Source organism: Fringilla coelebs (assembly GCF_963513975.1).
Source record: "Fringilla coelebs genome assembly, chromosome: 13".
Classification (NCBI taxonomy): Eukaryota; Metazoa; Chordata; class Aves; order Passeriformes; family Fringillidae; genus Fringilla; species Fringilla coelebs.
The window spans coordinates 3,383,617-3,406,761 of NC_140039.1; the positions used below are offsets into that span (position 1 = coordinate 3,383,617).

The following is a 23,145-nucleotide window of genomic DNA, read 5'->3' on the forward strand; positions in this document are numbered from 1 at the left end:
AGGTGCCTTCCATCTGCAGCACTGACGTGGCTGGCATTGAATGAAACACACAAATGCATTTCTAAGAGACAAAAGCAGGCCCAAATCGATGCAGCAGACAGAACAATTAGAGAGTTTATCCCCTTGCTCAAGCCAGGATCACACACAGGACAGAACTCTGAAGCACACATGTAAGAATACATGAAGTACTTGTTTTATAAGCTGGATGTGCTCAGGGCTGAGGCATTCCAGAGATGGTAGGAGCCCTAAGCCTGGCACCACACACACATCCCAGCACAGCTGCACTCAGAGCTGAGGCAGAGCCTGCCCACTGCTCCGTTCTCCAGGACAAACAGGATCCATTTCCTGGCTGTGACCACAGCAGCTTCCCCACCCTGACTCCACCAGCAATTCCACAGCCTGGCAGGACACAGGATTTTGCTATAGGCCACTGTGGGAAATAATTACTGTGCAATTTGTTCCCTCAGATGCAGCCAAGAGCATTCAGCACAAAAATGCTCCACACTCAGAGCTACAGAGAGAGGATCTGGCACAGCAGGGCCAGGCAGCAGCCAGTCTGCCTTCAGTTACACACTGCAGTTCTGTGCATTTATTCCTTTTCTGGGTTGGCTGGCAGAGATCAGCCCTGTCTTATAAACCTGCCTTTTACATCGTGATGTTGGTCACACTCCTTTGAACATGACTGTAATTACAATCCTGTTGGTTTTTTCACATTCTTTCTGTTTATTCTTCTTTACTATTTCTGGTATCATCACTCTGTCCCTGATCTGCCTTTACCCTGGGGTGTTCTTTTATCTTATAGAGTCATACAGTGACAGAAGGGATCTACCACTGGTATCACCAAGCCCTCAGACTGTATCAGCCATAAGAATTAGCTGTTTTTCCCCTGCATAAATCTAGTTTGGTTATCTCCAGTATATAGTTAAGCAAATCTACAACAAATCATTATAAGCCATAAAGACATTGTTTGCTGCTTTCTTACAAAGCAGAGAAAGCTGCACTGCTGCCAGGAAGAGAGAAGAATGTGTTTGTGATGTTAGTTGTCTGCTTGCTACCAATAATTGAGCTTTGGATTTACTCTGGGGTTTTTTGGTTTTTTTTTTTAGTTTTAATTTGGCAGCTATGCTTTCCCCTTTTTCAATTCTATTTTTTTTGTTTTTGTTTGATCACTCCATCAAGTAACAGAAAGCTTGTCTCTATAATTTAGAGCTTTAATTGTTCTGGAGTGGATTATTCACAATAGATTGTAATAGATAAATACTGAGAGCATCCAGAAATGCTGAATGACCCCAGACCGGGCTGCTCAATACTCTGTTCCTTAGACAGAAATTCTCCACCTTCAAATGCCAATCATTCAGACCTGTACAACAGTATTGGTCATCCATAAGACTTTGATCAGGCTTTACCTTGCCTCCTGTCCCAGGATTCACAAGCCAAGAGCAGTAGGGGATGCAGAGCTTCTATCCCTACAGGGATGGCTGTCTATGATCCCTATCTTTGGCTACCACTAGGGAATCATCACAATCCTTTGAGCTAGAATAAAACAGACATCAGGTTGTAAATAAGTTTTAATAAAAATACTTGAACAAGGTATTGCAAAGTTCTTTACAGTAGCTGCTGGAATATCCAGCATTTAAGCAATTCATCCGGGCAGTTACAAACCACAAAAAAAGGTAACAGGTTTTAGATACTGCATGTGTTTTAGAAAGAATCAGATCTCCTCCAAAGTCACTCCTAAGATCTGTCTTCAAGGCCCCTCTAGACAGGTTCCAGATTATTCTAGTAAACAAAGCAGGTGTAAAAGTGTGAGTTCTCAGCTCAGCATGAGAAGATGAGCACACTTAGAGTCAGGACAGAGCAGACAGGATGGCAGGAACACCATGGGTTTTCTTCCAGGATTTAGGAGCTCACTGGGTGTGGTTCTGTCTGCAGGAGGCCCCACTGCACAGAGCCCTTCCCAAACTGAAAGCACTGAAGACAGCTGCAGGCAAGTTCACCAAGGTTTGACCCCTACCAATACTGGAGTACAAGTCATCCTAGTGGAGAAACCAGAATGATGGTTCTTCTCCTGCACACCTCACTGTAATTCCAGCAGTCTGCTCCACATCCAAAGGAACTTGCAGAGCTAAAACCCACTGCTACCAGAACTTAGGAGCCTGCTGCTTTCCGAGGGATTACACACTGACCAGGACACTGGTGCACTGTTACAATCCCAGCAGTGTCTTTGCCTCCTCGCTCTGCGCCAGGAGGGTTTCACTGGCGTACTTTTGGAGCAGCTCCATCTTCTTTCTTCGTACAAGAGCTTCCTCAATCTGCAGAGATAAAAACAGGGTGGATTCAGCTCAGCTGAGACCTCAGATGCTTAGCTATACCAAAACACTTCCTAATTTATGGAATACTTAGGAAGGTTTTGGAAATTTGCAGGTGAAAAGGGTTATAGCATTTGCAAGGGGATTAAACAGCTGCAGAGTCAAGTCACAGAAATCACAAATTTAGGGCACTTTCACTGATGACCTGATGAAAATTAAGATGTGTCTTGCAAAAGCCAGTGTGTGTCTCTGCAGCTGAGTGCTGTTCTGCCTTACCTCCTGTTGAGTTGGCACTGGAACATGTGCAATAAATTTCTGTTGGCCATCTTCACCTTCTCTCTCCTTGCTACCTTCCTCATCAGACTAAAAAGTGAAAAAATCACATCAAGTTTATTTTCTATAGAGGTCATAAAGGTCATAAAAAACCCTTTTTCATTTGCTTTGCCAGAAGGAACAACATATGGTAAACACTACAACACAGGAATGAGTGAAGAGGACCCAGCACCAAAAGAACACAAGGATCACAGGCAGACCCTGCTCCTGGACATTTTCAGCATTACTGCTTCCATTTCTCATATGGCTTTTGCCCTGCTGTGGCATGGCTATGAATGTAAAGCTGTATTCCCTCCCCTTCCATAACTCTGGCTGCCACAGCAGAGCTGTGAACAGAAGAGGAGCCAGCTAAGCAGCAAGTGCTTTAAAAATATGGATACCACTTCCCTGTACAGCTCTGTACTGCTTTGGTCCCACACCAAAGAGATGGGCTCATGAACCATGGGATCATAAATAAAATAGGTGCTGGAGGAGCCACCACATCCATCTGATGGATTCCTCCTTTTTCTTCTTGTGCTTAGCCCACTTAGATACAGACTGAGAAATGAGACCTTGTTTCCAGTACCCTTCTCCAGATGTCACTGGAAGCAGGGAGAACAATCAGCCACGTCACAGCAGAGACAGCAGCCCCAGCAAAGCCCTGCTGCATCACGATCCAGGTGTAAACAAGGCCCTGCACCCCTTGGGCTTTCACACAGTGGCAGTGTGACATTATCCTGTCCCCAAAGCTGCTCGTGCTGTTACTGAGGCAGGTTGTGATCAGTAGCCAGACTGAGCAGTGTTACCAACACACCACCTGACAAAAACAGCGCCACTGAAATCACAGCAAGCTGTTTCTCACTGCAGTGAAAGGTGTGTCCTCACCTGCCAGCCTCCAGCACTCCCTAAGCTTGGGCCAAGAGCACTCCCCTGCTATTGATTCTGACTAAACTGTGGAGTGGCCAGGTGGGGAGGGGGCCAGGACAGCAGCAGACAGGTCCTTGGCAGAGTAATGTCACGTCCAAGAAGGAAGCACAGAAGACACATGGAAAGTCACATCACCTGAGCCACCCCCTACCTCTTCCTCGTGGACAGCATAGATGTTTTCTTCCTCCTCCTCCTCGCCTCTTGCAAGTCGTGCTTCTCTCTCCATCTTCCATTTTTCCACTGCTTCTGCTATAACTGGGGAGCAAAGGAAAATGGCAAGTGTGGCTGAGAGCCAGTCTGAGCAGCATGGTCTTATTGCCAAGAGCTTTTCTAATGGACTTAGACTCTTTGCCTAAATCCACTACACCAGAAAAAAAAATGGTGCCTTAACTTCAGAGTCCATCACCACCCCTTCCTGGGCTGCTCTGTGCAGGTTTGGAATCTCACATACCTTTCTTCTCGTGCTCTTGCTCCAGGGGCTCCAGAATCCCATCATCTTCATCCCTGTAGCCATAGTACTCGGCGTCGATGTCCTTCATAAGCTCAGCCCGAGTCTTCCGTGGGGGTGGCAGGGCTGCAAGAACACCACTGTCACCCACCAGGTCACCTCCATCACCTGCTGAGCGTCCCCAAGTGTCCCCAAGCTCACAGCACCCACAGCTGCCTCGTGCCAGCCAACACCCAGCACGATGGAGCTGCTGCCAGCACTGGGAGCACTGGTGTCACCCTGGGGCCTGCACAAACCAGTTCCAGTACATGACCCCACGGTTCCCACACACCCTGCAGTATTTCCCATAATTTGTCTTTGCCTCACTTTCAGGCCCAAGCAATTCCCATTCATTTCATGACAAAGTTTCATCCCCTTACCTCCAGTTTTTCATTATGAAAACTCATTCCTGTTTCTAAAATTATGTTCAACCCAACTTTCCCTTTTCCTAGTCATGAACTCTGAGTTCCACTTACAACTTCTCAATGAAGTTTGCCTCTTTATGCTGAAAGTTTCTGTAGGCCATCAATCCTTCCCATTTGGAATTCCCAGTAGAAACCAGTACTACATTTCCTTAACTGCAAACAGTCAAAGGTGCTCTAGCATTTAATTAATTATGTGTGCTCAGTGTTTCACTGAGCTGACCTAAGACATTCAGAAATGCTGATACCAGCACTCCCCACAAACTACAACAGCATTTTACTCAAGATATTCTACTAGACAGATTCATGTCTGGGAGGAGCTGCTCTTTACTTACGTTCCTTTTCAAAAAGCTCTCTTACTCCAGGCAAATCCTTTGCAGCCCCAAAGTATTTGTAGCCTCTGTTTCCTGGAACCTCTTTCCCTTCATGATCTAACATTTTCGGGCCAATCCTCTGGAAAATAAACAGAGTTCATAGTTTAAAACTTTCTTCTAACACAGCCAAACATTTTAGGGGCTGAATAAAAATAATACTGGCCAAGCCATCCATGGCTAACTAAATGTTACATATTTTTCTCAGCAGTCACTTCACTTGTAAGCAGAACCACCATGCAGTACGACACATTCCACACTTACAGCATAATCTGGACCTCCTAGCTCCTTTATTCTGTATTCCCAATGTCCTTTCTCCCTCAGTAGTTTGTTTATTTCATCATTCAGGTCCCGAATTCTGAATTCACCCAATCCAGCTATTAGAGAGGAAAAAACCAATAAATCAGGCAGCTCAGAGAAACACCACAGGAATTTCAGAATTTATGCAGTGGAAACAGCATAGTTCACATGAAATGGGATTTTTACTGTGACTGGATATTCAAAAAATAAAACATAGTTAGAAAAATCTTACCGTTTTGGATCTGTGCCACTTTCTTGGAAATCTCCCCAATGATCTAGTCAAATAAGAACACAGAAATTAATTTTTAAATCAGTGGAGGACACAAAGGGGACAGAGCCAGATTGTTTGAGGAATGCATGGCAATAGGACAAGTAGCAATAAAACACAAGTTGAAACTGGAGAAATTCTGATTAAATTCAAGGGGAAATAAGTCATTAGGAAGATAATCAAACACTGGAACAGCAGCCCCAAAAACCTGGAATCTTCATCCCTGGAGATGGTAAAGACTCAGCAGGACATGACTTTGCAGTAACCTGACATGGCAGGAGCTACTCTGAACACTGAGCTGGACAATCTTAGAAAGTGTTCTGTGATTTAACTCTCAGGGTACTGACACGTGTGGAAAACCCCTTGTAAGCAGGCTGCCTAAGCAGGAAGTGTAAAGATCTATAGAATTAGAAAACCCACAGGTTGCCATTACCTGTCTCCTCCATTTCTCAGCTTTGGGCAGCTCATTGCACTCTGAGGCAAGGAAAGGCCTTCGCTCCTGTTGACAGAACAGCACACACATCAAATTCAGCTGAGCACTGACACACTGCATTTCACACAGGCTTCACTGCTCCATTAGTGCCAAATTATCCACCAAGCTCCAGGGCCTTCTGCTCCCATGGAGCTTTAGTAAGTGAAGAACAATAATGATTTACAGTCAGTCCTAACAAATTAAACTATCACAGACTACAAAAACCTACTTAAACCCACTCTATCCAAACCAAAATCTCTCACCCCATAATCCTCTCCAATACAACAAATGTTCCATTGAGGACAGCTTCACCATTTTCAGCACACACCACCTTCTTAAGGTTAAGATTTTCTCAACTGCTACTACTAAACTATGTAATTTTTTTCCAGTTTATACAGAGTACCTTCTTCTCAACCTTCTTCACATTCCATTGGCTTGCTTACACAAACTGATGCATCATCTTGCTTCTAGGATTTTGTGTGCAGTTACTTTGTCCCTTTCCCCACAGTTTAACCTTTTATTGAAAGACTCTACCTTTCTACTAAAAGCTCCACCTTTTATTAAAAGGTATTAAACCCCTTTTCACTGCATAATATGTAATATGAAACAGAAAAGTAAAAAAGGTTTGGAGAAACTTTAGTGGAGAATTTTGCTGGCTGTGTGAGTGTGAAAAACAGTCAACTGAAACATTTCCCTTCTAACTGGAGTCAAGCACAGGACACTTGGGCTCTGAACAAGGCCTGCCTTGAGCTACCAAACCTCCAGGGCTTTTACACCTCACCTTGACTTTTCCTTCCTCAAGCTGGGCTTGCCGAAACCTTGCCAAGGCCGTCCTAAAGAGAAGAAAGCAGATTCACTTTCACAAATCCACATTCCAGCAGGAACAAGTTTTGCTCTGGATACTTACTATGGACTCAATTACAGTCTGTAGAAAACAAAGGCCTGAACACATTCACTGATCACCTCCAGCTCTTCCAGCTAATGAACTTCTCAACACTCAAAATCCTCAGTGGTTCATTTCTCAAGTAAAGCAATGCTGACTGATTCCTCCTATCTGGCCTGGCATCTCTGTCCCCAAAATGGGAACTACCTAAAACCACAAAGGTCCTTTACAGCACATTTCAGTGTACCTATCCCCCAGCCTGCAGGAGGGCAGGTACATTACTACAGGGTCTCTCCTGCACAGAACCACCCAGCACAGCACCAGGTATGTGTGTGCAGGTGCCCTCAAACTCCCACTACCTCTGGGCCAGCACACATACAACTGATACCCAAAAATATCATCAAACTGTTGGTGCTTTAAAAGAGGCAGAACAGGGAGTTTTATGGGCCAGCCAGTCACAGATGTGCGTTCTGGGCCAGCAGGCACAGGTGTGTGAGATCAGGTACAGTCAGGGCCAGCAGCCACGGATGTGTGAGACCAGCTCTGAGGTGAGCCGGGATCGGCAGTGCTCCCACCGCACTCACATGGCCTTCTCCGCGTTGCGAGCCTGCAAGACACAAACAGAGCGGCCTCAGGCACCCCCGGCCCCTCAAGCGCTCCCAGCCTCGGCCAAGCCCCTCCGAGCCCTTCCGTCCCTGTCCCGCATCCCCACGGTCCCGCCGTGCCCTCACTCAGCCCCCCGGTCCCGCACTCACCACGGTCCCGCCGTGCCCTCAGTCCCGCATCCCCACGGTCCCGCCGTGCCCTCACTCAGCCCCTCAGCCCCGCACTCCCCACGGTCCCGCCGTGCCCTCACTCAGCCCCCCGGTCCCGCACTCACCACGGTCCCGCCGTGCCCTCACTCAGCCCCCCGGTCCCGCACTCACCATGGTCCCGCCGTGCCCTCACTCAGCCCCCCGGTCCCGCACTCACCATGGCCCCGCCGTGCCCTCACTCAGCCCCCCGGTCCCGCACTCACCATGGTCCCACCGTGCCCTCAGACCCCGGTCCCGCCGAACGCGCGCTGCACGCAGCAGTTCCACGCCCCGGAACTGAACCCGGCCCCGCTGCCCAGTGCGCCTGCGCGCCCCTCTCGCGCAGGGTTGGGTGACCCCGCGCATGCGCGGCGCTGGGGTTGGCGGGGCCGGGATGAGCAGGGAGGGTTCGGGTGCGGGGGACCTTGGGGACAGCGCAGTGCCACCCCTGCCATGGCACCGACACCTCCCGCTGCTGTCCCGCCTGGCCTGGGATACTGCCAGGGATCCAGGGGCAGCCACAGCTTCTCGGGGTACCCTGTGCCACGGCCTGGCCACCCTCACATGCAAAGAAGCTCCTTCCAATACCTGATCTAAATTTCCCCTTTCCGTTTGTACCACTGCCCCTTGTCTGGTCACTCAGTTCCCGATGAAAAGTCCTGCTCTGTAACCACTTCATGAGTTTGCCATAAGGAATGAGGAGATGCCTCAGTATTAGTGAAAAAGGTCAACATGAAATATATGAAGAATTGGGTTTTTTTATGTCCCACAATGTGTGAAACCACCACTTGCTTGTCCAGCTCCTGTTCACTTGTATGAACAGCAGCAGCAATGTTCTCACAGAAAGATGACCAAGGAAGAGATATCTCCTTCTGAAGTAATTTTCTCCTTCTGGAACTTAAAGCCTGGTTTGTGTTCCTCAGCTTTTAAATCTTGCTTTCTTAATATAAAAATATAGTTGTTTTCTTAAGAGGAAAACACCACTTTGTAGTTGTCATTGAAGTCCCAAGGATTTCCAATGTTTGTAATCAGAGAGGTCCAAACTTTATTGCTGTTTAACTAAGATAATTGTGTGCAAAGACTTAAAATTGTCCCAACCTAGCAGGCTGAACCACCATGTGCAGTGTATCTGCACTACCCCAGGAGAACCCAGACATTTCACTGCTGCTTCCAAAATTACCAGGACTGTTACCCTGGCAGTAACTGTAATGATAACAGAGATACAAGTGCCAGTGCCAATTGAGCTGTCTCCAGCACAGCTGCAGATGCCAGTCCGCTACTTCTGTAGGGACAGACACCACAGCCCCCTTCTCACTGCTACAGCACCCACAGCCTTTGGGACTGGAAAGGAAAACCTTTAGTGACAATTCAAACCCGAGTCCAGCACACCATGCCTGCCCTGCCTGCAGATTCCAGGGGAGCTGCCAGAGCGGGAGCACAGCCAGCAGCTCACACTCCAGGCAAAGCCCAGTGACACCAGGTGTTCCTGTCTTTACCAGCTCCTTGCTCAGCTGGTCACTGACCCCCAGTGAACCAGCACAGGGACAGAGCAAGAGCAGAAGCCCTCAGTTCTCAGTGCCACTGTGACAGCTCAAACACTGCTCTCACCTACCCAGAGTTTGGAGCTCCCTGCACCTCCAGCAACCTCCTCCTTCAGTGTTTTTTCCATTAAATGTTTGAAGTGCACCAGCAGAGATGTAATCAGCCCCCCATCCAGCCCCCACTCCCATGAATATGTGCAGACAGGACCTCAGCGTGAGACAGTAGAAAAGAAAAGGCCAAGCTGAACCTCCACATACCCCTTTAATATGTTGTTTTGCACTGTGTACAGGAAAACCAAAAATAAACAAAAGGAACTTTAGCCAAACTCCCCTTCCTCCTCCAGCTTTATTGATAGTTTAAAATTACATTTTCTATGTTCTAGGACTTCAATTGCTCTTACCATCTTACTTTAAAAACCGATTACAAGCAAATGAAACTCAGTTGTCTAAGTGATATAGTATACAAAAATAACATCTTGATTTCTGTGAAAATGCATTTATTTGCAACTCCTGAATAGCTCCAAATTGTTTATGCTATGAGCACTGATGTCTGGGTTTCAGATTGACTTTGAGATATTTATTCAAAAGCTTCCCATTGCGTTCTGTATCTCCAACATTAACATTCACTGACTGAATTACTGTTACTTTTAGATTTATTTCAGATTTCTCTCTCTCTCTCATGGCCATTAACAGGCATGTGCATCTTGTTTGTTTACTCCCACTCAGCTATATGCTCTAGGTAGGGCCTGATGCAGATATCACTTGGTGTTAACAGCTACTGAGGTCAGACAATCCAAGGCCATTGTAATAAAATAAAAGTTATGAGGAAGTTTAGACACTTCCAGAATTTCATTCCTCCTGCATAGGATCACTTCCCTGTAACCCAGAGAGGGTTTTTGCTGGTCTGACTCAACTCTTCCCACTCATCAATCCCTATTCACCAGTGGCACGGAAAGGGGGTTCTTTAACAAAGCATTATACATAACACCTCTACCAAACTAAACATAAACATTTTTGTAGTTAAATGCAGAAAGTTGATTTTTCCACCCCTTTCCTCCTTTTACACGGCAAGTAAAGCTCACTGGCCTGGGAGTAGCCTCTATCTGCCAACCTTTGGCCAGTGAAGAGGATTCAGAGAAAAATAATACAACCATCAATCAGAAAAAGGAGGGGCGACAAAGGAAAATAATTAGGCTGTAGCTTCAATTGTGCATTCCCGTGCAAGGTGCCCTGACTCGCCGCAGCGGTAGCAGTTGACTTCGCTGGTCTTGCTGCAGTTGATGGCTACATGGCCAGTTTCACCACACCTGCAAAAGCAAAGGTTCTGTCAGAACAGCCACAACACCCACAGGAGCAATCCTACTCTGTCCAGGACATTGTCTACTTCAGTTTCATGCAATGTTGGTCCTGCATTCAAGGCTTCTGTTCCAGAATTCTCTGACATGAAGCAAGTTTGTCGTCAGCAGAGCCATGAACTGCTCCCAAATGATCAACTCACATTAATCACTGTATGTGCCAGAATCACTGTACATCAGCTTTGTGTGTTGGCAGGGTTTTTCCCCCAATTGTGTCCTGGGTTTTGCCTGTTCCTAAAGCTTATGCTTGCAGTTTAGCCTTGTTTTGAGAATAACTAGTTTTAACTCAGATACACCATGTTCTCTCTCCTTCCTCCACAGAAGAGAATGCTGGTGGGGGTGAAGAATACTGCTCTCAGGAACGTGCTGTTTCTGGTATATGCTGCATTCAAAAACCAGACAACACTCTGAAGAAGATGGCATTTCAAACCAATTTAACACCCACTTCTATTCACTGTTTCCATAACCAAAGCATCTTCAGTGTGTTCCTGCAGGGGCTGGCTGTGCCAGTCAGCTGGGCAGTACAGCTGGGGTTTGTTAGCTCTGGCAGAAGACACAGGGTGCCTGCCTCTGCTACAGCCAAGTACCTCCTGCTACCTTCTGCAAAAGGACACGACCCTTTCTGCAGAGCTCCAGTGACTGAACGCCTGCACTGAGTGGCCATCTAGAGATACATAATGGAATCTGTACTCCACCTTGCCACTAAGTGTTTAAGTCTTAGTTCTGAACAGTGGGTAACTGTTCAAACAAACCATATTTGCTAACCAAAACCAGACACAGAATGCATCCAGCACAAGAGGTGCATCTCGCAGCTGCCTCCTGTCAGTCCTTACCTATAGCATTTCACTTTGGTGCAGTCTTTTTGAATGTGCCCAAACTCTCCACAAGAATAGCACTTCTGCTCGTCTGCGTGGTCGCAGTCACGGGCCAGGTGGCCGGGCTTGCCACAGTTGTAGCAGCACTGCTCCCTCTCCCTCTTGGGCTCCTTGCAGTCCTTCGCAATGTGGCCACCTCTACCGCAGTTATAGCAGGCTTCCACAATAAGAAAAACATACCAAACAAGACTATAAAACCTTGGTAGCGTGAGAGGCAGCACGCTGTGAACAGGGCACATGCACTGCTTGCTCCCAGGGAACCCCAGCACCCTTCTCTTCAGCCACAGAGCTCTGCCTGTGGCACTGAAGAGATGGAATATTTAGTGATACTTACCATCCTCCTGAAGGTCACAGTCCTTGGCAAGATGGCCAGACTCACCACAGCGGTAACAGATATCCGGCAGAGATGAAGACATGAACTGGAAGCCTGCTTGAAAAGGGTAAAAGAAAATAAACACAAGTAAGTATTACATTCAGAATACTTTTAAGAATCAATCACAAACTGAATTGACAAGTCTCCTTCACTCTCAGAGCCCCCAGCCAAACTCTTAGGTAGGGGCAAGTTTTCCTGGTTCTTATTATCAATTAGATTATCAACTTCTCACTCGGGTCTGGCAGAGCCTGTTTTACCCACAGCTGGAGATCTGCTGTCCAGAGAAACAGAAGAGCCCAGCCCCGCTCACCTCTGCCACGGCTCCTCATCCCACGGCCACGGCCCATCCCAGTGGGGCACTCCCGGGCCCAGTGGCCAGTACGGCCACACTTGAAGCACTCGTTGCTGCTCATGGCTGCAGATCACCTGTCTGAACAAGAAAGACATTTCTGAGCACCTTCTGCTCCCCCAGCCAAAGGCTACATTAAAATGAGAGATTCAGAGGTTCCCCAGCCCCAAAGCAAAGGCAGTACAAACCATACAGGACTTCCAGCTAAGTCAATACTTTCTTGTATAGTATCTGATCATGACCACTGAAACCACTAAAACCACTACAGAGGATACAAGCTTGCCTCCAGTGTGCTTTGAGTAAGACAGTTTTGAACAGACAATATGCTATGTAACTTTTCCTCTAAGTATTTTGTAGCCAGCCTTTACTACAAGAAGTTCCAACAAGTTCAGGGAGAAGGAAAAAGAAAAGGAAATCCCAAGTAAGAATAGGCAGTATTAAAGCTAAAGCATTCAAAAGCCCTTTAGTTTAACATTTGAAGACTTTCGGTCTTTTATGACCAAAACAGCAGTTTAACTCTGAAAAGCAAAACTACAACTTGTAATTAACCTATAGCTCAGGACCTCAGGACGCATATGCCACTCCAGGTATACATGAAAGAAAATGTTTTAAGATGTTAAGACAGCAGACACTTGCCAACTACATAGGAGGCTAACTGGGCAAAACATCCTTAAAATGCTCTGGAAGCATCAGACAGGCAGTTCTGACAGCTCGAAGTGGGAATGGAGGTCAGTACTGCATGAACAGACCCAGCCCACGGTGACAGGGCAGGTTCCAGACTGAGCTCACACTGCCACACCTCTTGTGAGCTGCAGGAACTCACACAACACCTCCAGAGCCAGAAAGAAAAGAACAAGGAAGTTAGACATTTAAACTGGAGTCTTTTTTAAAGCGTGCTTGAAGACAAGCTTAAAGTACGCAGCTCTAAAAATATGCACATCAAGTTTTGTTTTGATAAGTCTCTTGAAGTTTAAATACCTCACATACACTCTCCCAATTCATTCTTTACCCAACAGAAGTACAATCGCTATCTGGTATCTTTCACAGTTCACCTGATCCCCCTTCAAGGTAATCCTCCTGTAACCCTGCATTTATTCATGTTACAGAATGATTCCCCTCCTCCCAGACCTCTGGCATCCCAGATCCCACAAGTTCAGTCTTGAAGAAAGCCACTACAGGAGCAGTAGAACAACACATGACCTCCAGAAGGAACCAGATTTAGCTCTTAAATACAGAGTGTGCATCTAAACATTAATTGTCATTTAGCTATTTCCAAAGTACCTCAATGTTTCACAAATTTGTTGTGGCTTTTTATCCACTCCTCCCTTGAAACAGTTTCTCTCTCTCTGATGGTCTTCAGCAAAGAAATGGTTATTCCAACCACAGTAAAAGGGTAAGAATTTAAAATACAAGAGGTCCATACTCTAGCATGTCATCTCTGTAATCCCACATACAACTTCCAACTGGACCAGATGATGGATTTTGCCCTCAAAATGAAAGATGGCCAGGTTAGGGTTAGAAGTGAAAAGCTGCAAGAAGACCTCAGACACATCTAAACAAAGTTAAAACAACTGGCAGTTGGAGCACTTAGACTCCCTTGATTTCACACATAACTCACTCTTCTCTGCTTCATTTCAATGTTCAAGATTTCCAGCGCCTTCTGAGGCCAGCCAGGGCTGAGCACTGCCCGCTCTGCTGGCAGCAGCTGGCACTCCCTGTGCCACTGTTTATTCCTGTTTTCATAGCAACCGTGTTGACACTGCAGAACAGGAAAAACACAGGCACAGCCAACTGCAGGAGCTGGGCTCAGGCACCACAGTGGATGCTGCTTTTCATTTGCAAGAGGGCCAAGATGGGGTCTCTGAATTTTAAATATATATATTCTTCACTTCATCACAACTCTTTTTAACAGTCCTCATATTAAAGCACTATCAAATGGCGACACAAAATCTATTAAAAAGAGCAAAATAGGAGGCAGCAGCTGTAAGAGACCTGCAGCACATCTGAAGAGGCTTCACTCCCAACCATGAAGCCAAGACTCCGGCACGAGGTGACAGGACTGGGACCTGCTGGCAGCGGCCCACAGGAAGCACTGACAAAACCAGCCAAGTTAACACATGGTAAAAGACAAATGTGTGACAGGTGAGCCAGACCTGCTCCAGATACACAGCGGGGGAGCTTTTAGACCAAGATTAATGGCAACCTACAGCTAGTCTGTCCTTCTGCCAGTCCAGGTCAGCAGCTGCAGGAGGGACAAAAGCTCACTCCTCACTGCCTCAAAAGAATGTCAATACAGAAGTTTTACCTCTGATTCAGAGTTTTTTTTTTCCTTTTTAACTGCCCCTTCAAAGGGAAAACCTCAAGTTTCTCTTCCTCTGCTATACAGCAAATTGGTAAAGATTACACAAACTGAAGCAGAAATCTAAAGTCAAACACCAGTCTCTGCGCAAGGATCCTTCTAGAATGAGATTAATTTAAACACCTCTATCTTCAGAGGCCCCTTTACCCACCCTGAGCTCAACAGCAGTGGAAGGTTACAGCTGCCATACAAAGGTGATTACAGAGCATGCTGCTTCATCCTCAGATCCCTTAAACACATCCCAACAGTTTGCCTGAAGTTTCTCTCCACCAGTATTTCCACGTTAAAACTTCTGCATCCCTCCTGTAAAGGATCTGGAACTGCAAATGGGTTCACCAGTGAGAGGTGGCTGCAGCTGACACTGGTTTTACTTGCCTGAATCCTAAGAAGCCTAATACAGGACAGAATTCCCCAGCAGTGTGAACTGTAAGGATTCAGTTTTCAGAGAAAGCCAACAGCCACCTTCAAGGAGCAACATCCAGAAAAGGCTGGTTCAGAAGACAAGCCCTTAAATGGAGAGCCTCCAAGCACTCTGGACACCATTACAGTTTTCAGTTACTTCCAAGAGAAAAAAATGAGCACAGTAAAAACCACCCAAGTTCAAACACTTCTCTGTTAGTCAATACCCCTCCATTTTGTCATCACAGGCAAGTTTCCAGCAGCTCTTTTATCTATCAAGGCCACTTTAAGTAAGCCTTCTGTAAGAAAGCTACCTAAGTCTTCTTGGAAAGTTTTCAGTCACAGCTATCACTGTTTTCCACAGCTCAGATGTGTTACACAAAGCAGCCTGTCCTGTCTGTCCATGTGTCATCGTCCCCTCCCTTCTTACATACCAGAACCAGATTTTTACCTCACCAGGGCAGGAAAAGTGGTAATGGAAAAGAAATTACAACTACAGCCTCATCTCATTTCTGAGACAGGGTAAATTCTGCAAGATACAGCAAGGCACTGCCTCCTGGATTAGCTCCCAAAACTCCTCCAGAAACTCTAGTTGTGTTTTCTCACCTCAAACCTTATCTTTCTAGAGAAGGGAGAAGGCAGTTATTTACCTAAACTCCTCCAAAAGACCTCTGTAACTGCAGCTGAAACATTATTAAGAATGAATTTTAGACCTTGTTCTGTGTGGTGGCCATACTGCTGAACAGCAGGGACTGATGACAAAGATTCCTGTGGCACCACAGTACTTTCCTAGGACCCATCTGAAGTTTTTGAGTGCAACTTGAGCACCAAACTTTGAAGTGGGAGTTTCTTGATGATTCTCCTAGTTGTAGGAGACACCTCTGACACAAGAAGTTTCCTGTCTCATACTCTGTTTTTCTGTGGCTTTGCACTTAATACATATTCAAGACTCCTAGAACAGGAGAGGTGCTATTAATCTCCAGCCTTCATGCATGAGATTCAGCAATATTCAGCTCTGTTTTAGTAGCCCCTTTAGACCTGATGATGTAAAACACTGCCACAAAGCTCCACTGTAACACTCCTCATTTTATATGGCTTTTAGCCTAGATGCCCTCCAAAGAAGTTGTTTTAACAAACTAAAATACAACTAACTTGGGCTCCTCATAGCAAAAAGGAAACTGAGCTTCACCTCTGAGATAACTCAGGATTGTTCTGGATACCAGCCGCTCCTTAGGATCCAATAGCACAAGAGAACAGGGGGAACTCCCTTCACTCTACTTCAGTGCTTCTTCTGACCTACACACAGCACCTGCAGCCGCCATCAGCAGGACTTCACTCCTTCAGTCAAAGCACCGAGCAGATAAAGCCACTGCTCCAGCCAGCACATGGAAAGCCCCTCCAGCCAGGCAGCTCCAGCAGAGGCAACCTTGGGAAATCAGCAGGGCCTTCCCAGGCTGCTGTGAGCAACCCACAGCACCACACCTGAATTGGACAAGCCAGAGCTCAGCATGATGAAACCCCAACGGGACAGGAAGTACAGCCCTGCTGTCTTCTGGAGCACTGAAGAGGCAGAAAGGCCTCATAATCATAAGCCAGCATTTTTCAAAAGAGAAGTCAAAGCATTACTCATTTTACACGAAATACCATCTGTGAGTTTTTATTTCCCAAGCAACATGCTGTAAGAATTCCTGAACACAGGATACATGACTATCGCCAAAGCCACTCAGTATTTAGCAGTTTATTTCCACAATGTAACCTGAAAACCTGCTACAGCAAAGTTAGTGATGCTTCTGTCTCCCTCTTCTGTTCTCACTAGAACAAGATACAAAATTAAGTATTCTGGCCATTGAGGTAATAACACCCCAGTTCTGAAATAAATTACTCTGAAAATCCAAGGAAACCTGCCGAAGTGAAAAGTTAATCCTTACGCTCCATTTAGGACCCCTCAATTCATTTCACAGCCAAGCTGACCCAGGACTGCTGAACATTAACTAAGACTCAAGAGGGGACAGAAACCAGGCCAAAAGGACATCATGACTCCACTTGGACAAGTAATTCTTAGATATCTATGTTGACACAAACAAGCAAGAGAACAAAAGTTCATCAAGGAGTGACTCAGTAGCACTTTCCGCCTATCCATACCAGTTAATACGGAAAGGGCTAGACCCTATTGAACAAATATGCACATTTTACCACCCTCCCCTTCAATTTTTATGTTTATCTGTAAGAAATTTTAAACTTAAAGACCACGGGCAACGTGTGAGGCTTAAAACATAACATTCAGCCCAGACATTAACAAAGTCAGTTGAAACGGCAGGTTAAACCTGTGACTCTCAGGACTGCCGCACAGCTCTAGTGAACCTATTTAACCTCTTCCCTTTGAGGACGGATGCAGGATTGCTACACTAGTCAAGTCTGCACTGAAGAAAGAAACACGGGTTAGGCAACCCCAATGCTGCGTGGCAATGGGATCACGTTGAGTGCACACAGGAAATCAGAACTCACTATTAGATTTAATAAACGTTGTGACAATGCCGGCTCCTAAATGACTAACAGCGGTTACTTGAGAACTACGCAGACAGGAACTCAAATAAAAGGCCGCCCCGCAGCCCGCGATCTGCAGATGGCACAGACTATTTTTCCTATCCATTTATAGGTCACATTTGGATTTAGAGCAGGCCACCATCCGTGCCTGTGGCAGGAGCAAACAGTTGCGACACCTCGACCCTCCGGTCCCCGGCAGCGCCCCACACGTGGGGAACCACGTGGTGCGCGGGCCGCGGCCCCGCTCGGCCCCGCCGACGGGACTTTAGCGGGGACTCCAAATAAATTAAATTAAAAAAAAAAAGAAAAAAAGAAAAATAACAATTTAGTGAAGAAAATATTTAATTCCAGTCCGTTCTCCGCAGTCCCCAGACTCACAGGACGTTCTTTTCCCCAAACTCGCTGGCTCACGGGCGGGCCGGCCGGGCTCTCCCTCCCCACGCCCAGGCGGCCACGTGCAGCGCTGCCCCGGCCCCGCCGCCCACCACCCCTCGCCAAGAGACCAAGCGTGTGAGGCCCCTCCGGGCCGCGCCCGGGCCGAGCAGAGCGGCTCCCCCCTCGCCCAGTGCCCCGGCCTCCCTCCCCCGAGCGGCGCAGGCTCCCTGGGCGCTCCCGGAACCCAGACCTGACTCACCCGCCGCCGCCCGCCGGCCTCTCCAGGCCCGCGGCCCTCACGGCTCTAGCGGCCTTCACGGCCTCCCCAGCGCGCCGCAGGGCCGGGAATGGCGCCGGCGCCCGCCGGCCGTACTTTCCCGCGCGCTAGGCCGGAGTGCGCCAGCGCCATCACCGTCCCGCGCAGTGCCCTCGCTGCCGCCTCGGGGTCCCCGGCCGCTCCCCTACGGTTCCCTCGCGGCCCCCCGGCGGTACCTGCGGTCCGGTTCCCCGCGGCCGCGGCCCCCGCACGACTCAGCTCCGCTCGCTCGCTCGGCCCCGCCGGTCCCGCTGCCTGCGCCACACGCGGTGTGCACACGGCCCGTCGGCTCACCCCGCCCCACCGCTCTGCGCACGGCTCGCCGGAGCCCGCCTCGGCCAATGGGCGCAGAGCGGCGCGACGGCGCGGCCAATGGGAGCGGCGGACGGGGACACCCAACCGTGGCGGCCGGAGGGTGGGCGGGGCGCGCCTCCCGCGCGCTGGCCGGGGGCGGGCGGGGAGGCCATGGCGGCTCTGCGTTCGCGCTGTTTCTCGTGACTCACCGCCCGCTTCTGCCCGTGCCGCGCACAGCGCAGCCCTGGTAGCGGCGGCCTGGTACCGCACACACCCAAGCGGCTGGCGGGAGCGTTGGAGCCCACCTCACTCCCTGCCTGTCGCTGCCCGGCCTGGCCTAGTCACTCCGCTCCGCGCGGTGACTCCATGTTGTACCGAGGAGCCGCGCTCTGTCCCGCACGGATTCCCGCGCCGAGCCGGGCAGGCCAAGGCCTCCAGCGGGAAACCTGCCCAGCACTTGCCGCCTCCCCGTCCCCCGGCAGCCTCCGCCAGCTGGGACTCCCTCAAACTTCCGTACCGCTCCCCGCGCCGCCCTCCCCGGACACCGCCAGGCGCCGTTGCCGCGCTCGGCAGAGCCCGCGGGGCTGGAACGGCCCTGGGGGTCGGCACGGGGCCGAGGGGAGCGGCAGCGGCCGCATCCCGCCCTCAGCCGGCCCTCAGGCGCCGCCGCCATCTTGGCAGGGCGCGGGCGCCGCCGCGGCGCAGGAAATGGAGGACGCGGGGCCGTGAGGGCTCCGGGGCTCCCTCAGCGCTGAGCGCTCCGCCACGGCCGACAGCCCGGACGCTGCGGGGGGAAAGTTCTTGGAACTGCCGAGCAGAATTTGCTCTCAGCCTGTATGCGTACGCGAAGCTCAGAAGTAATGTTGGCGCTTAGTTCAGCGTTCTGAGGATGTTTTACATAAATCTCCCTTTTGCATGGGAACTTTATAAATTAATTTAGGCCAGTTATTACCCTCCAAACTGCACTCCTGCGTGAATAGCGCAGCAAGTAGAACACACCAGCATTACCTGCAATTAGTTATCTTCGTTTTGTTTAAATGTCTTTCCCTTCCTGCTCATCCTCTACAAGAAACCCGCACCGAGCCCCCGGGCTCAGCAATGAAATGTGTGAGAGGCAGGTCGTGGAGACGCTTTGGATTGACCTTTCCTCAAGCTGTAAATCTAATATTATAGCACTGTTAAGTTTCTTTAATTAGACTATGAGTAACAAGGTCTGTCTTTTCGTCCCTGTTAAGTGCAGCTCATTTAAGATGGACTTGGGTTTATTTGTGTTTTGAGTGCTGTGTTTGCATGTCTGTGTGCTGTGGTTTATAACACGCTGTATTTTCTACAGAACTAAACCCATCCCGAGTTGTGAAAGGGGTTGAGCCTCTCAGAAAACATCAGTGTTGCCAACGGGTTTTAAACTCGTAATAACATTTCCCCCACTAACAGCATTTCTTCCCATTAATTACTTTTAAAATCTCTACTGTCATAGTCCTAGTCCAGCATAATTTTCGTGGCCTTTGGTTGCCTTGGATACATTACAATCCTGTCCACCAGTAGTCCCACTTTTAGTTTCAATCAATTCCTGCAGTTTTCAGGTGATAAAGGGAGGAAAAATAGCGTGTGGAGCTAAGGAAGTGCTCAGAGCTTATAAATCATCATTCTTTTCACTGCATGAAAAAAACTCAAGCAACAGATCAATGTCACTCACAAAGGCTGCGGAAACAAAATCATATATCATCACTTTTTTCATCAAATCTTTACTTTTTCTGAAGTGATAACACCTGGCTTCTCTCTGAGTCTTTGTAAGAGGACTCAGGAATTTCAGACTGACAAACCTCTTGTAATAAAACTTTTCTAACGTTTTCTTGTATTTTGCTGGTTGAACTTCTGGGACTGTCCATGACCCCAGGAAACTCCAAACCTAATCTTGGTGGCACCTGTAGATTTACTGTCATAAAAAGTTTTTGTGACTGACAGAACTGATAAATTGCCCTGTGCAAATCAAAACTCTTTATCTAAAAGAACTTCAGATCATCCCCTGGACTCTCCCTTAGCTGAAGTGGAACCAGGGTGCAGCAGTGAGTGAAAATGCTTTAGTCAAAAAGTGTTTCTGCTGGTGACACACCAATTAATCATCCTAAGTGCACTGCCTCACGTTCAGCTCCAGTGTTCTTATAATACAGGATATTTTTAGCTATGTTTCATTATAATGGAGGAAATTCTCCCCCAGCAGGTAGTAAAAGAGTCTTTCAATGGCATTTAGTTTGTGTACTTGCCTCAAGAATTAATTTGGCTTGCTGTATCTTCATAAAACTTGTAATTCTTGTTTTGCAAGCTTCTCTTTGATATTTAGGCAAAGGATAGTCTTGCAGTTAGAGAACAAAAGTGAGGAGCATGGCATCTATTCCTGGCTCTGTACTTCCTAGAGAAAACAAAGGAGACAGAAAACAAGGTGAAAGCACAAAGTCTTTGCATTTCTTGCACACAAGGAAAATGCAATTTTATGTCAGGTCCAGTGTCTGCCCCAGAAACCCCAAGGCTCAAGAGCAATTTGTGAATCGCTGTGCTCAGAGGGGCTCCAGTGCCCTCCCTGCTGAAGGTAGTCTGTTGTTTCAGCAATATATCTTTCCCAACACAGTCCTTGGAAGTATTGGACAAAGACCCAAATCTTTTTAAGACCAAATAAAACAACAAATCCAAATTTGCTGTTGCGCTGTTTTCCTCAGAGTGGTTGGAGCTGTGGGTAGAGAACTGAGGCAGTTGCTGGCTGATTGTCTTTCTTTTTCCTGAGAGTGTGTCTGTACTAAATTAGCTATATGCAGTCTTCTAGGGCAAAATGAGTCTGGTTGAGGAGAAGCAATCATACTGGCTGATTCCAGATGCTTAGTCCATTTTGATTTGTTATAATTAGCTGATGAGATTTCCAATAATTTCTTATTTTGTGTATATAATAATACGAGAGTGATGAGCTAGCTCATGACTGTTGCACTGATATCCACATTTAGAACCAGGCAAAAAGAACTTCCTTTGCTAACTAAGAACTGCAGCTACACAATCATCCCTCTCTTTCTCTAGAGAGATTGAAGTCAGTTATTCAGGAAGTCCTGTGGAATAAAGAGCCACATCGTGCATGGTACAAGGGGGCCCTGCAGGAATCAGTGCCTGGAGCACAGGTTGATGTCCCAGGAGAACAGGAAGGTAAAAGTGCAGATGAAATCACCATGAGGCCGTACCTGACATAACCAGTGTGGAGAAGATCTCAATCAAATATCCTCTGAAGCACATTCTGTGACATGGCAAGAACATGCAAACATCCTTGTGCTGTTCTGTTATTTTTTAAACACCCTGTGGAATAACCTGCTGGCTGCCAGCTGCTTGGGATGCTGTTTTCACCCTGTGTCCACCTTCCAGGTATCATTTCCTTTGGCCACAGGGACAGCTCAGCCCTGAGCCCAATGCTACGGCTGTTAAGCTGGCAACAGTGTTAAATAAAAATCCCAGCAGCATTTGATGGCGTGTGTGGCACTGCAAAGACCTGTGCTGCAGGGTGGCTCTGACACCACACATGCCCCAAATATTTTAGGACAACCTCCAAAACCTGGAGTGCCAGAGGCACTGTGCCGTGAGAACAGCAGAGATGTTGATGTGCACACTGTTGATGGAGTTCTGGTGTCCCTCTAAAATGGGAGATTCCACTGAAGGGCGGGTTTGGTCATTCTGCTGCTTCACTCTCTGAGCAGTGCCCTGCGGTTATCCCGGACAATGGTGCCGGGATTGTCCCCAGAGCCTGCGGCTCCCTGGGTCTGGTATCAGCTGGCTGGCCTCAGGCATCTGCCGCAGTCAATCTGCAGCCCCGGCTCCAAATGCTTTTCACACTGCCCCCAGCCACTTGCACGAGTGATTCCAAAATTTGAGTTTTACTGATAAGGAATCCTGACCAACAATCTCTATGCAGTGTTCATGCAAAAACCCAAAAAAACCCCAAAAAACCCAACAAAAAAAATCAATTGTTCATTTAGCAAGATTGGACTCGATAAGCCCAGGCATTCCATGGTGTTGCTGCCACCAGTTGAATGCCTGTGGCATTCTGTCTGCTCTGACAGGGCATCTCCTGAGCTGTGACTCCAAAGGGGAATCAGATCCCACAACCAAACCTTCTCTTTGCTGGACAGTCCTACTGGGCTGGTTCAAATGGATTCTGGAGCCTCCGCTTGAGATTCCTAACCAGCCCACCTTGTATCAGTGTATGTTTGACATGGAGCAACTGCACCAACTGCACCTGACACCAAAGCTTCACCTTGTTGAGAGGCCATCCCCCCATGACTGTTCCAGTTAATTCTGGGAAGGAAAGAGACTCTTAGGAAAAAAATAGTATGCCCAAGGGGGTAGTGGCACAGCAGAGACATCCAGGTGCTGGAACAGCTTTACCAAGCTTTCCAGAGCTGGAAGCAGAGGAAATGTTCTGGTCTAGGCTGACTTGACTGAAGAGAGTTCAAGGCAAAGCTTCCTTGACCTCTCCCACTGCCATGAATCCCAGCAGCAGGTTCCTAACCTAGTTTGGCTGCAGCAATGTTCAGCTGGGATCCAACGCTGAAATGAGCTCTTTATCTGTACTTGACCAGGCTCCAAGTGATTTCAGTAAGAGGAGGCTGAGTCAGATCTTGGCTATAGGTGGATCAGAGCCTTTGCAGTGTTTATTTATTAAATATCTCCCATCTGGTGTACTGTTTGCAGCCTGCCAAAGCAAAAGGGATTAAAACCTTGCCCCCCCAACATCTCATTACTGAAGGAATGAGTAGAACTTCTTTCCCCCTCTACATTATTCCTGGAAT

The 23,145-nt window shown here is 47.9% G+C and overlaps 2 protein-coding genes across 6 annotated transcripts; both read right to left on the reverse strand.

The window, feature by feature from the left end:
• Positions 1-1,559: 1,559 nt before the first annotated feature.
• Positions 1,560-7,851, reverse strand: ISY1 (ISY1 splicing factor homolog). 2 transcript variants are annotated; one of them, XM_084214614.1, is made up of 11 exons: positions 7,770-7,851; positions 7,336-7,358; positions 6,650-6,701; positions 5,830-5,895; positions 5,361-5,403; positions 5,093-5,205; positions 4,793-4,910; positions 4,000-4,122; positions 3,700-3,803; positions 2,586-2,672; positions 1,560-2,312 (listed from the first exon to the last, which is right to left on the reverse strand). In XM_084214614.1, exons 1-11 carry the CDS (start codon positions 7,770-7,772, stop codon positions 2,205-2,207), a joined length of 840 nt encoding a protein of 279 aa, XP_084070740.1. In that variant the 5' UTR covers positions 7,773-7,851; the 3' UTR covers positions 1,560-2,204. The 2 variants fall into 2 exon arrangements, with proteins under 2 accessions (XP_084070740.1, XP_084070741.1); XM_084214615.1 differs by lacking the exon at positions 7,770-7,851 and adding an exon at positions 7,678-7,717.
• Positions 7,852-9,329: 1,478 nt separating this feature from the next.
• On the reverse strand, positions 9,330-18,364 carry CNBP (CCHC-type zinc finger nucleic acid binding protein). 4 transcript variants are annotated; one of them, XM_084214829.1, is made up of 5 exons: positions 18,208-18,364; positions 12,000-12,119; positions 11,651-11,743; positions 11,275-11,473; positions 9,330-10,393 (listed from the first exon to the last, which is right to left on the reverse strand). In XM_084214829.1, the coding sequence occupies exons 2-5, from the start codon at positions 12,100-12,102 to the stop codon at positions 10,276-10,278; spliced, it is 513 nt and encodes a 170-aa protein (XP_084070955.1). In that variant the 5' UTR covers positions 12,103-12,119; positions 18,208-18,364; the 3' UTR covers positions 9,330-10,275. The 4 variants fall into 4 exon arrangements, with proteins under 4 accessions (XP_084070955.1, XP_084070953.1, XP_084070954.1 ...); XM_084214827.1 differs by having other exon boundaries at positions 11,275-11,476; XM_084214828.1 differs by having other exon boundaries at positions 11,651-11,746.
• Positions 18,365-23,145: the final 4,781 nt, after the last annotated feature.

Bases quoted from the DNA above. Each gene is read 5' to 3' on its own strand.
- ISY1 (XM_084214614.1), bottom strand. The intron at 5,896-6,649 runs GTGAGGTGTAAA...TTCTGTCAACAG, and splicing joins TTGAGGAAGGAAAAGTCAAG to GAGCGAAGGCCTTTCCTTGC. The intron at 2,673-3,699 runs GTAGGGGGTGGC...TTCACTTTTTAG, and splicing joins ATGCTGTCCACGAGGAAGAG to TCTGATGAGGAAGGTAGCAA.
- CNBP (XM_084214826.1), bottom strand. From the start codon at position 12,102: ATGAGCAGCAACGAGTGCTTCAAGTGTGGCCGTACTGGCCACTGGGCC. The intron at 11,747-11,999 runs GTGAGCGGGGCT...ACCCTTTTCAAG, and splicing joins GATGAGGAGCCGTGGCAGAG to CAGGCTTCCAGTTCATGTCT. The intron at 11,477-11,650 runs GTAAGTATCACT...TTCTTATTGTGG, and splicing joins CTGTGACCTTCAGGAGGATG to AAGCCTGCTATAACTGCGGT.